The sequence below is a fragment of the Excalfactoria chinensis genome, chromosome 3 (genome assembly GCF_039878825.1).
Source record: "Excalfactoria chinensis isolate bCotChi1 chromosome 3, bCotChi1.hap2, whole genome shotgun sequence".
NCBI lineage: Eukaryota > Metazoa > Chordata > Aves > Galliformes > Phasianidae > Excalfactoria > Excalfactoria chinensis.
In genome coordinates, this window is record NC_092827.1 from 73,273,982 (window position 1) to 73,288,798 (window position 14,817).

Sequence of the window (14,817 nt, forward strand, 5' to 3'; positions counted from 1 at the left end):
CCTGCTACTATCTTCATAATTGGATACATAGTGTTCACTTGAAAGACATATGTTTCCTTACATGTAAATTAATATTTCAAGCTGAAAAACGGCAGGCTTACCTGATGCTTCTACTTCATTTTGACTGCAAGATAAATCATCCAAACAAAGGTCAACCAGAAGTACATGTCCAACATCTGTAACCACTGCTGCCACTCCAAAGAGCCATCGCAGACTCTGGTGTAGGTGCTGAGTGCTCACACTGGCTCCTCCATGATTAATTATGGGTTCTATAGCAGTTACCTACAGGAAAATTGCAAGTTCACATTTAAGCTGCTTGACAACCTAATAAGAAGCCATTCAAGAACGAAACCTCAATTAGTGCATCAGAAAAAAAGAAAGTAAATGCACAGTCATGATATTTAAAAGCAAAGCACTGTTTTCAATTATTTGAAGAAAAAAATACCAAAATTCTGTACAAAAAGCTGCTGTCTACCAGATTTCCTATAGTTAGCTAATTGAATTAACTCCAACTTAAACAGTAAACGCTGTTGTTACAGTTCACCACATTCTGTTTCCTACTTAGAAATAGAATAATTCTATTTTCCTACTTCCTGCGCTAAGAAAACTATTAAGATTAATTACATGTAAGAAACCCTAACAAATTTACACAAAACAAAATGAAAACTAGTCCTCCCAGTGCTCATAGCATATTATCACTGTGATACAGTCTAAGCCTTCTTTATGGATCAGTTAATCCTGGAAGTCATCCAGTGACATTAATGACAGGAAAATCACCAGAAGCCAGCACAACCAGAAGGAATCTACATAGTAAATTACTGTAATTCTAAGATAAAAATGGCTAGACAGGCAGATGAGGAGAAAGTGGTAGATACTATCTACTTGAATTTCAGTATGGCCTTCCACACCATCTCCTTTAAGATTCTCACAAACAGCTGATACATGGGTTGGAAGAAAAGGTTAAGGTGTACTGAAAACCAGATGTAGGGGCAAGTCCACAGTACGGTGATCAGTGTCATCAACTCTAGCTGGAGGCTGGTATCAAGAGATGTACCAGGGCTCCTCCAAAACAAATGTCTCCTGTTTTATTATGATGGCCCACAATGTCAGAGGTGGATGTTGGTTGTTTGGCAGAAAAGTATGAACTTTCCCACCAATATTCCATTCCATGTGGTTTCTGTGTGACAGCTGGCAGCGGAGGGGCAGTTTGCCACAATGGCATCTGACACAGAAGTGCATATGAAGCAAAGAGGGACTGAGTTGCTCCATGAAGAAGTGGCATCCTCTGACATTCACTGATGCTTGCTGAAACATTTACAGAGACCAAACAGTGGATGTGAGCAGAGTGAGGTGGTGTGTGCTGTGTTTCATCAGTAGAAACAGCAATTCACCTCTGCTAGTGCAGATTTTTACAAGCACAGCATGCAGACTCTCATTCATTGCTGACAGAAATGCATAGCTCATGGTGATGATTAGCTTGACAAATAGTGTTCTGTAGATGAAAATTTCCTATATCAAATACTGCTATTGCGCCGTTTATATCTGTTGCCGTTTCCATGGAAATACACAGGCAGAATTACTTTCAGAGCGACCTATGTACCCCAGGAATCTCATTCTGTTTAACATAATTACTGATCTAGGTGACAGGGCAGAGCACACTCTCGGCAAGTCTGGCAATGACACAAAACTGGGAGAAGGGTCTAAATATACTAGAGTGTCACGCAGCCATCCAGAGGGACCAAGACATGCAGGAGAAATGCACTAACAAACTCTGGGCAGGTCAACAGTGAAAGGGGTAAAAAGTCCTGCAACTGATCGGAAGCAAGCCCAGGCAACAAAGCATGTTGGGGGTAGACCACCTGGACAGAAACCTTGCAGAAAAGGCCTTGGGTCCCTGGTGAACAACCAGGGAGAACCTCATTGACCACAAGCCAGGAGTATGCCCTTACCACAAAGAAAGGCTGTGGGATCCTGGGGTGCGCTAGGAGTGTTGCCAAAAGGTCAAAGGAGGGAATCCTTCTCTTTTTGTCTGCATCATGAGGCCACGCTGCTACTACTGAGTTCAGGTCTGGGCAGCCCAGAGCAAGAGAGTCACAGACAGACTGGAGAGAGTCCAACAGAGGACTGCAAAGTTCATCAAAGGACTGGAACACCTCTCTGCTGAGAGACTGAGAGAGCTGGGGCTGTTCAGTGCGGAGTGGAGAAGGCCTGCAGGAATTTCATCAGTGTACTGAAATTCTGGAAGGGAGGGTGCAAAGAGGTCAGAGCCAGACTCTTCTTAGTGGTGCCCAGTGAGAGGACGAGAGGCAATGAGCAAAAAATGCAACACAGGAGGCTCTGTCTGAACATGAGGAAAATATACTTTTTTTTACTGCGCAGATGACTAAGCGATGGCACAGGTTGCACAGAGATGATGCAAAGTTCCCTCCCTGCAGATTTTCAAAGGCCATCTGGTTCCTCTATACAGATAGCAGTCTGCACGCAACTTTATTCTCAGCTGAAGCAATGCCTTTCAGCACCCACACCACATCCTAGGACAACACTCACCCCTATACTAGAGATACAAACACCTGATGATTACTGCACTAAAGCTATATAAGACATTCAAGGCCAAGCTCCATCAGGCTCTGAGCACCTGATGTAGCTGCATCTCTGTTCAGAGCAGGGGAGCTGGACTAGATGACTTTTAAAGAGTCCTTTCAAACTCAAATGATTTTATAGAAGAACACTGTTCTGCCTTCTTGCAAAACTCAAGACATCGAAAACAGGAAGCTTTACATGAACAACAGCTTTACATCAGACTGAAGGAAGCAATCAAAGTAGTCCTCCTCCTATATGCATTTCTTTTCCAGAGATGGAAAACGTATACCGAAGATCCAAAGCTTCTTCCTGCCTCATATTTGTTAGGACTACGCTGCCTGACAATCTGCTCCAGGATTTATCTTTTATCCTTGTCACAACACTTCTAATCTTAGAAGTATCCGCAGTTATTTAGATAATTTCATTTTGTTCCATTTCTCCTATGAATGAAAACTAGATTTCCAATCTTCCACTACTCAAAGCAGTACACCAAAAGCACTGTGATTATTCATATTCTTGGTGTTCCAAGTCTTGATGACCGCGATGAGGAGAGCAAAACACAGCACACACCTCGTACAGAAATACCCACAATTCAAACGTTACTTTTGATTTTTCTTTTACAATTTTTTTCATTATACAACCAGCTCTTTTCAGTTTTGGCACACAGCCTTCCAAAAATGTTTCCCAGTTTTAACACTCCAATTTGCTGTGTAAAATCCCTGAAACAGAACATTTTCCCCCTGTTGTACGCACTAGAGCTTTTCAGAGCCTCCTAGACCACTGCCAACTCATTCTGGGAATGAACAAAGAAAAGTCTTCTCAGCTCACTGAATCTGAATGCTACCCTTCTGCCTCATACAAACTGGGAAATTTTGTGAGAATACTGTTCAATGGCTCTGAAACATTCAAGCGTTGCAAAACAATTTAATTTAATTAATGTTTTTAATTCAGATTTGCTTTTACTGGAATACAATTCAAACCGTACTGCATTAATGCTTTCAGCTTTCTGCTGCATTTTGCCAAGGGCAATTACAGATGCCTCCAAAAAATAGAAAAAGCTTTTTTTTTTTTCCCCTAAGTTTGCAAGATTTTTGAATCCTTTACTCTCTGAACAAGTGAACATCTACTCTTGCACTAAAAGGCACTCACACAGTTGCTCTAACTACCCTGTAATACTATATTAATAGTGTAGCAGCTTTGACCAGAGGTACTATAAATTAAGAGTTAAGCTTTACAGTTGTCTACAGAAGATATTCTCACAGTCAAGACAGTCCATAAGTTAATGTGCTCATTAAATTAACAACACAAACTGCAGAAAGTGATGCTAATAGATGTGTGTTTCATTTCTAGAAACAATATGTGTGAAAAACCAGAAACATTTAGGTAGATTAAAATATCAAGTTATGTATTATATACGTGCTGGAAACAAATTCAGAACAACGAAAACGTAAAACAGTGACCCACTGCAAATGTTATCTACTTCTATTTGTTTACCTTCACTCCCTCTCACAACTTAGAATCTAATGTTTCAACTAGCAACACCTACGCACTATCAATCTAATTAATCTAATAGCAAAAAGGAATTGAAATTAAAGCAACAGACCAAACATACTTGTAATCACAAACATTCAGGGAAGAATATTGAGAATTCTGATAGGCTTTGGCTTTACTCCAAAGTTCAAACCTCTTTCACAAAACAACTTCTCCCCAAAAGCTTCCTCACATTTCCTCCTGAACAGTTTGCTACGCAATAGAAAAACTCCCTAATACATATCATACTATTTCATACAGTTTCAAATGGCTTTCACACACACAGATTAGGTATTTCACAATGATCCCTCTTAACCTACTTTCTTCCTCCTGTTCACAGCTTACTCTGTTTAGACCTAAGATACAAAACTCAACAAAGCTATGACATTCTTCATAAAGACAATTTTCTTACTGATTACACACTAGTCAGCACACAGCTGACACACTACAGCATTACAAATAAAGTACAAAAAAATAAAACCACCCACATCCAAGCAAGTCAAATCAAATCATATTATGCAAAGCCAAGCAATAAATAAAGATTTAGCTAATATGATAAAAACATAGTAAACCTTGATGGTCTATTAACTTAGACTAATTATAATGTCCATTAATAAAACAAGACTAGGAGACATTACATCATTTGAGTTCATGGGTTAAAGACCCTCAAGGAACAGGGAAAAAAAAATATATCATCAATACATCAGTCTACACTGTCTACACAAAAAAAGTGTTTGCTAGAGATTCAAGGAAGACCACTGGGAAAGAAAGGACCTGGGAGCAGCGTGAGATGTTGATTTAGAACATTCAAACATGGAAGTAATTTAACACAGAACTATTATAAACCACTGACTGAAGAGAATGGTGGTGAAAGGAGTTAAATCCAGCTGGCAACTGGTCACCAGTTGATACTACAATTTGTCCAATTTAGTATCTTAATTGATGACCAGGATGAGGGCACTGAATGCACCCCCAGCAAGTTTGCAGATGACACCAAGTTGGGAAGTGTCCACCTACCTGGGGGTAGGAAGGCCCTAGAGTGTAATCCAGACAAGCTGGATCACTGGGCTGAAGTTCAGCAAGTCCAAGCGCCAGGACCTGCACTTTTTCCACAACCCCAGGCAATGCTACAGGTTTGTGGCACAGTGGCTGGAAGACCCTGTAGAGGAAATGGACCTGGGGTGTACTGGTTGACACTTGGCTGAACATGAGCCAGCAGTATGCCCAGGTGGCCAATGGTGTCTTGGATTCTGCCAGAAATAGTGTTGACAGCAGGAGCAAGGAAGTGATCATCTCTCTGTATTCAGCACTGGTGAGGCCACACCTTGAGTACTGTGTCCAGTTTTGGGTCCCTCACTACAAGAAAGACATCGAGGCCCTAGAGTGTGTTCAAGAGAAGGGCAGCAAAGCTCCTGAGGGGTCTGGAACACAAGTCTGATGAGGAGTAGTTGAGGGAGCTGGGATTGCTCAGCGTGGAGAAGAGGAGGCTCAGGGGTGACTTACAGCTCTCTACAGCTACCAAAAGGGAAGTTGTGGTAGGGCGGGGGGCAGAGAGGAGGGGGAGGGAGGGTGTCAGCCTCTTCTCCCATTTAACTAGCAATTGGACTAGAGGGAATGGCCTCAAGTTGAGCCAGGGGAGATTCAGGTTGGACGTTAGGAAATAGTTCTTCTCTGAGAGGGCAGTCAGGCGCTGGAATGGGCTACCCAGGGAAGTGATGGAGTCACAAACCCTGGAGGAGTTCAAGAAACATTTAGAAGTTGTATTGAGAGAGATGGTTTAGCAGAAACTATTGGTGATAGGTGGACAGTTGGACTGGATGATCTTAAAGGTCTTTTCCAACCTTGGTGATTCTGTAATTCATTAAAAAAATATCAAAACTGATGATCAATGTGTTTAAAAATATATATATATATATATTTTTTTTTTTTAAACTTGACAGGATCTAAACTCAGATGCTGATCATAAATTCAAAAATAATGATGAAGACTTCAAATTAAAAGTCAGTCTTTGAAAAAAAAAAATCTATCAATAAAGCCTGTAAAGGCTTTTTTTTTCTATCCTAGATCAACGTAAACAGATATTCAGATCTGAAGTCACTTCTGTGCCAGTTTGAGATTCATGTGACTATGTCTAAATTATTTACACCACAACAGCTACAGAAATTTGAGGTAATTTCAAGACAGTATTTGTGACAGAAATTAGCCACTTAGGAAATGATTACTATAGTCACTTCAAAGCATTTTTTTTCCCTTTTTCACTCTTACCGGGAAAAAAAAAAGTAATCTGATTTCTTTTTAAATTTGACAAATAGATAACAATAAACAGATAGACTCTACTTTACTACCAATATAACTGAAAATATAACAATATTGCTGTGCCCAACATGATTTGATTATCAAGACTTTCTTTATTGGATGCTCTGCAGTGGCAGTATGTTAATGTGATACAGAAAAAAAACACCTCCTACAAAGAGACATTTCAGAACTTTTCCCAAAACAGGATTATGCAGCACATAGCAAGATAAAAGTTTCATTTCTCTGATTAACAAGTACATACCCTTCCTGGAAGAACAACCGCTTTAACCACTCTTGATATTCCAAGGTCATACAGACAGAGAACACTTCCTTCTGCTTCTTCCAATCCAACCAAGAGCCCGGTTCTTTTCTGCCAGGAAAACTCCTTTACCACACGAACAGTAGGAGGCTGCTCATTTACTCCACTGAAACGATATGCAGAAAGCCTCTCTCCTGTCACAGAGTTCACCACCTCAAGTTGAGGACCACATGCCAACCATGCCAGGCCATTTCTCCCTGTAAAGAAAAAGCAAGCTGAGTTAATTCTTCAAAAGAAGACTGAAAACAACGTAAGACACTGTCCCTTTCCTTCAACAGAAGTATCTAATAAAAGAAGATTGACTTACCTAATTTTTGTCAATTACTTAAAATTACCCCTTCAAATTCTCAAGAAATACACCTTAAAATTAACAGCCTTGTTACTTAGCATTTACACTTTAGAATGATTTTCACTGATATAAGGATTGCAACATATTGATCCCCAGACTTTACACTGTTCGTCTTGGTTTTGCTAAACATCATCTGAATACAAAAGGACACTACAGTCTTCAGGCACACTTCAAATGTATCAGACTTAAAATAATTCACTGATACATCCCTACTCTAAGAATTTGCAATCTGACAAGAAATGATCCTAAAATGGCCATCAATGCATTAGTAAATTACAACTTTTACATGTGTTACAGAAAGAATTAAACATATTTTGCTTCATACAACTGCCGCTTATGGTTAAGACCAAGTAAAATCCCTACTGCCCAAAAAAAAAAAAAAAAAAGAAAAAAAAAAAAAAGAACAAGACCTAGAAATTCAGATAGGCACTCAGCTCTACTTTCAGATCACCTAGAAAGTGAACTGTCTAATCTGCTTAGCCGCTACAGAAACTCTCACTGGATACTCATCCACATCCTATTAAACACTTTGGAAACATGGCTGCAGCACTTAACAGTCTTATCCTCCTCCTTCTGGTTTTACCCAGTTTTGAAAAGAAACATCCTTTTTTTCCCCCCCCATAATATTGTGGAACTACTTCCACACATGGTATCATGACAGTCATACCACTGGCGCAAATAAATGTAGCCTTGAACAACACTATTAACTAAAGGACAGATTTTAATGTAATTAAAAATTGAGGAGTGCTCACTGATTCAGCATACTTAAGTAACTGATTCTACTAGCACACCATTGGTTTAGTCTTCAACACACGTTATAATTTCCAAGCTTACCCAATGCTCACATATCAGCACCTTTAATAGTCCTTTTTGTTCTAAGCCTGATGTATCTCAACAGCACCAATCTGACACAGTTGACACTATAACCCAGTGCCTCTAGACAATAATCACTTTATACGAAGATCGAATCTTAAAGAAAAAAGCTCACCTCCAGAAAACTTTCCCCGCAGCACAGAATCAAGGGTTATCTCATCCTCCCCAAGTGCCTGAATTGTCACCTCAGGAAACTGCAGCAGACTGCTTGTTACCTGAGCTCTTAGGTCTTGCATTCTTCACTGTAAATGAAGAAAAAGAGTGAAAACAGACTAGTGTCAGTCATAACTACTCCCGAGATTCACAGCATTTTCATCCTCAAACAGCATACAACCTTCAACAAAGAAAAAAAAAAAACAAACAACACTTAGAACAGTCTTTGACCTTACAACAGAGCAAATGGAGCGTCACTTGCTCTTCTTTTACCTATGAAAAGTTTCAATAAGAAGTGATGCACAAGTGTGTAAGGATAAGAAGGAAAACAGTAATACACCAAGCTCAAGTCTGCTCAGATACAGGATAGTGAGATAGAATTTTGAAAAAAGCATATTTAAAAAGCTTCTGAACAACAAATTTGCCCTTTATTTTACACTTCAGTAATGTCAATTCTAGTAATTTCACAATCGAGCCTTGCTCATTTTTTGCACGTACAGCTTGAACATTAAATGCTACATTCTTGACTACCTTGATTCTCAAATTCTTCACAAAAACATACAGCTGATATTTTCACACCACTTTAACAGCTCATCTATTAGAAAATAGTTTTCCATATTCTTAAGCACAGCACTCTGAAACACTGATTCTTTCTGTACCCAAATTCCCAAACTCTTTATTCGATTTCCTCCCTCATACAGACACTGCACAGAGATACCGACACAGTTTGGTATGTCAAGACTTTTTTTTTTTTAATACAAAAACTTAAAATGATGAAGGGATTTACAAGATGGAGTATGTGGCTAAAAAGATATTCCACACACGTGCAAATACAAGATACTTTAAGTAAACGTATTTTGCAAGTTCTGTAATTTACCCAACAGAATCCTTATCCCACACTACAAACTATTAGAGACAGCAATTTCGACATGCACACAAAGCATACTGCATCAACTGCAACAAATACTTCGTTATATTGTTCAGCATGCACTAACAACTATTTCCCATACAGCGCAGGTCACAGCCTGTTTTGAAGACTAGGCTCTGCTAACAAATTGCATGTATTATAGGGAACACTACCTTATAAACGTAACTTACACAAATCGTCCTTCTGTGGATTAGTATTAACCTCTAAAATTTGGGCACTGGAATCTTCTGTATTTAACTAATAACATAAGCACTGCATTTGAGAATACATTATCGTATCTCCTAAAAGCATTCAGTGCCCTGCACAAAGAACAAGGCAACACCTTGAGAACAACCACTGCCTCTGGCAAAGCCAGTACTGCAGGTCCTGACCACCTTGCCAGCCTTTGCAACCACCACAGTTCCAAGTGGGACAACCTATTTGCAGTAAGTTAGCTGGATTTGCTTTCGGCAAGTCATAGAATGGTTTGGACCTTTAAGATCATTCGGTTCCAACCCCATGCCACAGGCAGACACATTCCCCTTGACTAGACTGCTCAAAGCCTAACTCAGTATGATCACCATCACATTCCACCTGTTGGTCCTTTACAGCCATGAGAATCTCCAGGGACGGAGCATCCACAGCTGTTTTGGCAACTGGTTCTAGTGCCTCGCCACCCCAAGCAAAGCATTTCTTCCTTATATCTAGTCCAAATCTACTCTTTTGTTTTTGTTTTCATCTCCTACCACACTTGCTGATTAAAAAATTATCCCTCCACCTTTCCTGTTAGGCCCTCTTTAATAATACATCATCATTTAGCAATGAAAACAGAACGAACTTCCGTGCTGCATACAGGTGCTCCAGAGAGCAAAGAGCTCCACATTTCCATCAACAGCCTGGCTTAGTTCAATTGAAATGATTTAATGACTGCATTTTACAAGTAACACATAATTCCAAACACTAAAATAGAAGATACTATTCAACAGCCTAGAATCTCTAAATGCCCAACTGCCTTGATAGACGCCTTTGCAATACTGTGTTGCTAAACAAGAAAGAAGGAATGACCAGAGACCATAATCAGAAGTTTCAGGAGAAGAACAAGACAGCCAGCTGATACACCTGAAAGAGTAGAAAAAGGAAGCAGCCAAGCAGAAAAATAATATTCAAGACAAATACTTGATGAGATAATGTGGGGATACACTGTATAACAAACCAATTACCCAGCAAAGCACACACAGGAGATTAACAGACTAGATGGAAGCAGGAGATTAAGACAGGAAAAATAGGCTGTACCTACCCAAAATGCTTCTCGTGTAACAGGACATAATGGGATATAACACGTGTTCTTATTAATCTGTTACCCATTTTAGAGAACAAGTAAGACAAGAAGATAAAGAAAAAGGATTTGAAACACACAATCTGTATTCAAAGCCCTGAACTGGTATTTCGCATATGACTACAGTCTAATTTACTGTTTTCTAGAAAGTAAGTTCCTTACTCTAAGGGACAGCGTTATTTTTTTTCCCTCCTGATGTTAGCAAAAGTTAGGAATGGAAAAAATACCGAAAAAGAATGGAGAACACACCAAGTTCCCGTCAGCACATTTCTCCAGCCTGCTCAGGTCCCTCTGACAGAGGCACAACCCTTGAGTGTACCAACCACTCCTTCCCGTTTGGATCACCACCAAACCTGCTGATGATACACTCTGCCTCGTCATCCAGGTCACTACTAAAAGTACTGATCTTCTTAATGATAACTTCAAAAACCCCAAGATAGCCTACTTTAAAGCATTCACCTGGTTGACCCTTTGAGGGAGAACACCGATTCCAACAGCATACGTGGAATTCAAAAAAGAACAAATTGTAGTGAATAAGCCATAGATCATTTCCAAAAATAAGTACTGAGATAACAAACATGGAATTTTGCAGCAGTCACAAGATAAATTTGATGAAAAGAGTGAACATGCATCTTTCAACAGAAAGGGTGACAGCATTTAAGAATGATTCTTCATTGCATGCCCTCAGTGAGTCCTTTCTACAGTATGCACAATGGGCACATATCAGTCCAATGCTACCAGAGACACAGCATAAGCAATGCTCCAACACCTGGATCATTCCTCTAACTTCAAATTTAAACATGCTGCAGCTATTTTAAACACATATAGAAGCAAGAGAAAATTATACATCCAGCACCAAGCATGCCCACGTTTCCTCTAGTAAGCCAACAGTAATTTGGTGTTTTTTTCCTAGAACTCTGGCCCAGCCATATAGAATTAGGAAGATAAAGTCCACAAAAGAATTATAAATAATATACAGAGTGACCCGGTTATTAGGATGTTTGACTAGCATTATTCTGCCAAGTTAAACCAGTAAACTACTAGGAAATCAGAACAGGTGAAAAATACTTGCTCACAAGAATCCTGTGACTAGGTCAGCCAATGACAGGTTGAAGGCACAGGACATCTGCTTTAAAGAAATACATTCAAGAATAACTGCATTTCCAGTCCTTCAAAAACAAAGACAAGCATTCCTCCTGCCTATCAGAAACCAAATTAGTGTAAAATGTCTTGCTCAGGAGTTAAACTGCAATCCAACCTTTCAGCTGCATCCTACATCCAAGTTGGCCTGTGTACACATCACCCAAATTACCATACTTCTTTCACCATGGCCGCTTATGACTTAGAAACAGCAAGAGCTATTCCCACAGCCAGAAGTCCCAGACTCATAACAGGATTCTGAGTTAAGAGATTCCAGAAGAAGCTGAGAAATTACATGCTCAAGTAGAATCACATACAGCCAATTCAGAGCTCTGGGACATCAGTTCTGAATGACTGAAGTATATGAAAATCGGTTTCAAATACAACGTGTTATCTGCTTTCTGAAGAAAAAGCTCAAAACATGGTCAGTCACATGCAGCTGTGATTTCATAAACCATGGCAAGTTCACTGCCATGAGAGAGGCTTTTCTGCTGCCTCCCATCACTCCATCCGCATTGTGTTCAACTCCCCCATACTCCTGCAGCTTACCTTGCACTGACTGCAACACCTGCTGGCATACTTTACAAGCCAAGGTAACTCCCTGAGCAGACTGGAAACTAACCTAGAAAAGCAGATAGTTTTCTGTCAGGTTAGAGAGTTAACCAGGCCTGCTCTCAGCAAGCACAAAACCTGGCACAAGAACGGAGGCAGGACAAGCTAACAAGAATTGAGAGAGGGAATTAGGCTTCTCCATTTTATGGCAGCAAGACATTATGCTGGCTCACATGTGTGAAATGATAGGCTTAGACTGCAAGAAAAGCCATAACAGCTTTTACTTTTAAGAAAGGACACTAACCAAGACACAGTCAACTTCTAATTCCTTGTTTCATGTAAAGACTCACTAGGTCAGAGGGGCTGACAGCAGATGACAAGCATTATCTTTCATGTAGAAGCTAAAGGGATTTCAGTAAGTGTTGCTTAGCAATCAGAGAACAGACAACACTGGTCACATTTCCTACAGAAAAAGGATAAAGAGCGGGAAGAAGCCGAAGAACAACATAAGACAAGGGCTACAGAATCACAGAATGGCTTGCGTTGGAAGGGACCTCAAGGATCATCAAGTTCCAACCACCTGCCACAAGCAGGGCCAACAACCTCCAGATGGTGTTGCCCAGGGCCCCATCCAAACCTGGTCTTGAACACGTCCAGATATGGAGCAACCACTGTCTCTCTGGGCAGTCAGGTCCAGCATCCCTTCTTGAGTTTAAAACCATTCCCTCTTGTCCTATCACTGTCTACCCTTGTAAACAGTTGATCCCTCTCCTTTCTATAATCCCCTTTTAAATAGCGGAATGCTGTAATGAGGTCTCCTCACAGCCTTCTCTTTTCCAAGTTGAACAAGCCCAGCTCCCTCAGCTTTGTTCTTTTGAGACAAACAACATCCACAAGCGAGGACAACAATTTCAGATTCTTTTTAGTTAGTATTGACTGCTTCCATGACATTTTCTGCAAAAAACAGGAAGCAACACAGAATATTGGAGGAGCAGAAGAAGGAAAGACACTTCCTGCACTCCAGTAGTCAGGTTCAGCAAATTAGCACTTCACCATGCTTTACTCCCACAGAAAGACAATTTAGTCAACGATTTAGCAAACATGAATGAGACAGAATTTTCACCCTAATGTTTTAAATAAAAGCCCTACATTTAACTTAAAGTCTAAATTGTAGCCTAAAAAGCCGCCCATATAACAGGGACAGACAAGATCAGAATTCTAGAACCAGGGTAACTCCACAGAATCATTAACATTGGGAAAGGCTGTTAGTCCAACCACCAACCTGTCCCCACCGTGCTCACTAACCATGTCCCTCAGTGACACACCTAAACAGTTCCTGAACACCTCCAGGGTTGGTGACTCCACCGCCTCCCTGGGCAGCCTGTCCCAACGCATTGCCATTCCTTCTGAAAAGTTTTTCCTAATATCCATCCTGATATGGATCCATCCTCCCTGGCACAACTTGAGACCATTCCCTCCCATCCTACTGCTAGTTAGAAGGGAGAAGAGGCCAACTCCCACCTCACCACAACCTCCCTTTCAAGTCATTGCAGAAAGTGATAAGTTCTCCCTGAGCCTTTACTTCTCCAGACTGAACAATCCCAGTTGACTCAGCTGCTCTTCATTAGACTTATGCTCCAGATCCATCCCTAAAGCCTGTCTTTATAGGGACTGTGTGGATGCTCCATAAGCTCTGTGGAGCTTAGGGAAACTGAGAAGCACAGACCCTCAGGAGAAGCTGAAAAGAAGAGAGTTTCAGCCCGCTGTCCCAACAACCTCCAACAGCTAAAATCCTGTATCTGATGCAGACCACAGATCTGACTTCCCTTCTGATGGAAAAGCATAGGAAACCACATCAGACCGGAGTGTGACATCAAATCCAGTTCACCCAGCTACCCCCTACTTTCTAACATGACAATTACCCAAGCGCTATGGTCCCTTGTCTAAGGCTGCTAAGCCAAGAGAAGTTCCTAAAGTCAGCCCTCAAATTACACTCCTCCCCCTCTTTCTATAGAATCACCTATGATTCTATGATCTCTAGGCAAATCAGTGCAACGAGGCAAACTGAAGCAGGGAGTGTGAGGAGCTGTCCTTGGCAGGGCAGGGCACAGTCATGCCCCGATGCTTAGCAGCTGCCAGCCAGGGCTGGTGCAAGCACCTGCATGGATAGTACTTCACCACACTTCACCACACATCTTGGGTAGGACTCAGTACTCCCTAAATTTCACATTATTTTACTAAACACAATCTAGAAAGGAGTTATTAGACCCAAAAGACTGACACGATGCTTCATCTGCATTGGCAGAATCTTCAGCCCCGGAGTCAGTGCTTATGAAGAAATCTGGCACTTTAGCCTAAGTCAGCAACTCAGCAGCACGCTGTGCGCTCCACGCACCAACTCAGGGCCGCAAAAGGCTCAGCACCACGCCCGGGAAAGTTGGTGTGGCCAAGAGCGAGGGGACGGCGCAGGTCAGGGAGGGGCCGACCCCCGGGGGCTCGCTTCGGCGCCGGTTCTGCTCCCCCAGTAGGGAACCGATATCCCACCTCCTCCTAGGAAATGGCACCAGGAGACGGGGGCAGGGAGGGTGGGAGGGGGAGAAAAAAAGGCTTAGAGGAAGAGGGCCGGCCTCTCCCGAGGCACACCGAAGGCGGGAGGCGCGGGGCGGCCCGCACGGCCGCAAGAGAGCCCTCGGCCGCCCCTTCAGCCCTCGGCCTCCCGCCGCCGCCCCCACACGCCGCCCAGGCCGCACCGCCCGCCTCCCGCCGCGGCCGGGCCACGTGCG

General features: G+C 41.6%; 1 protein-coding gene across 5 annotated transcripts in view; it reads right to left on the reverse strand.

Annotated features, from left to right (window-relative positions):
• AHCTF1 (AT-hook containing transcription factor 1) overlaps window positions 1-14,817 on the reverse strand; it is a 50,812-nt gene that overhangs the window by 35,604 nt on the left and 391 nt on the right. For 3 of the 5 annotated variants that reach the window (XM_072331014.1, XM_072331015.1, XM_072331013.1), the window contains exons 2-4: window positions 8,062-8,188; window positions 6,668-6,921; window positions 102-282 (exon numbers count right to left, since the gene is read on the reverse strand). In XM_072331014.1, coding sequence (XP_072187115.1) covers window positions 102-282; window positions 6,668-6,921; window positions 8,062-8,182 — 556 coding nt within the window. In that variant the 5' untranslated portion in view covers window positions 8,183-8,188. Of the gene's footprint in view, window positions 1-101; window positions 283-6,667; window positions 6,922-8,061; window positions 8,189-12,031; window positions 12,105-14,429; window positions 14,790-14,817 lie in introns of those variants that run through there. The other 2 variants (XM_072331016.1, XM_072331017.1) reach the window with 2 other exon arrangements.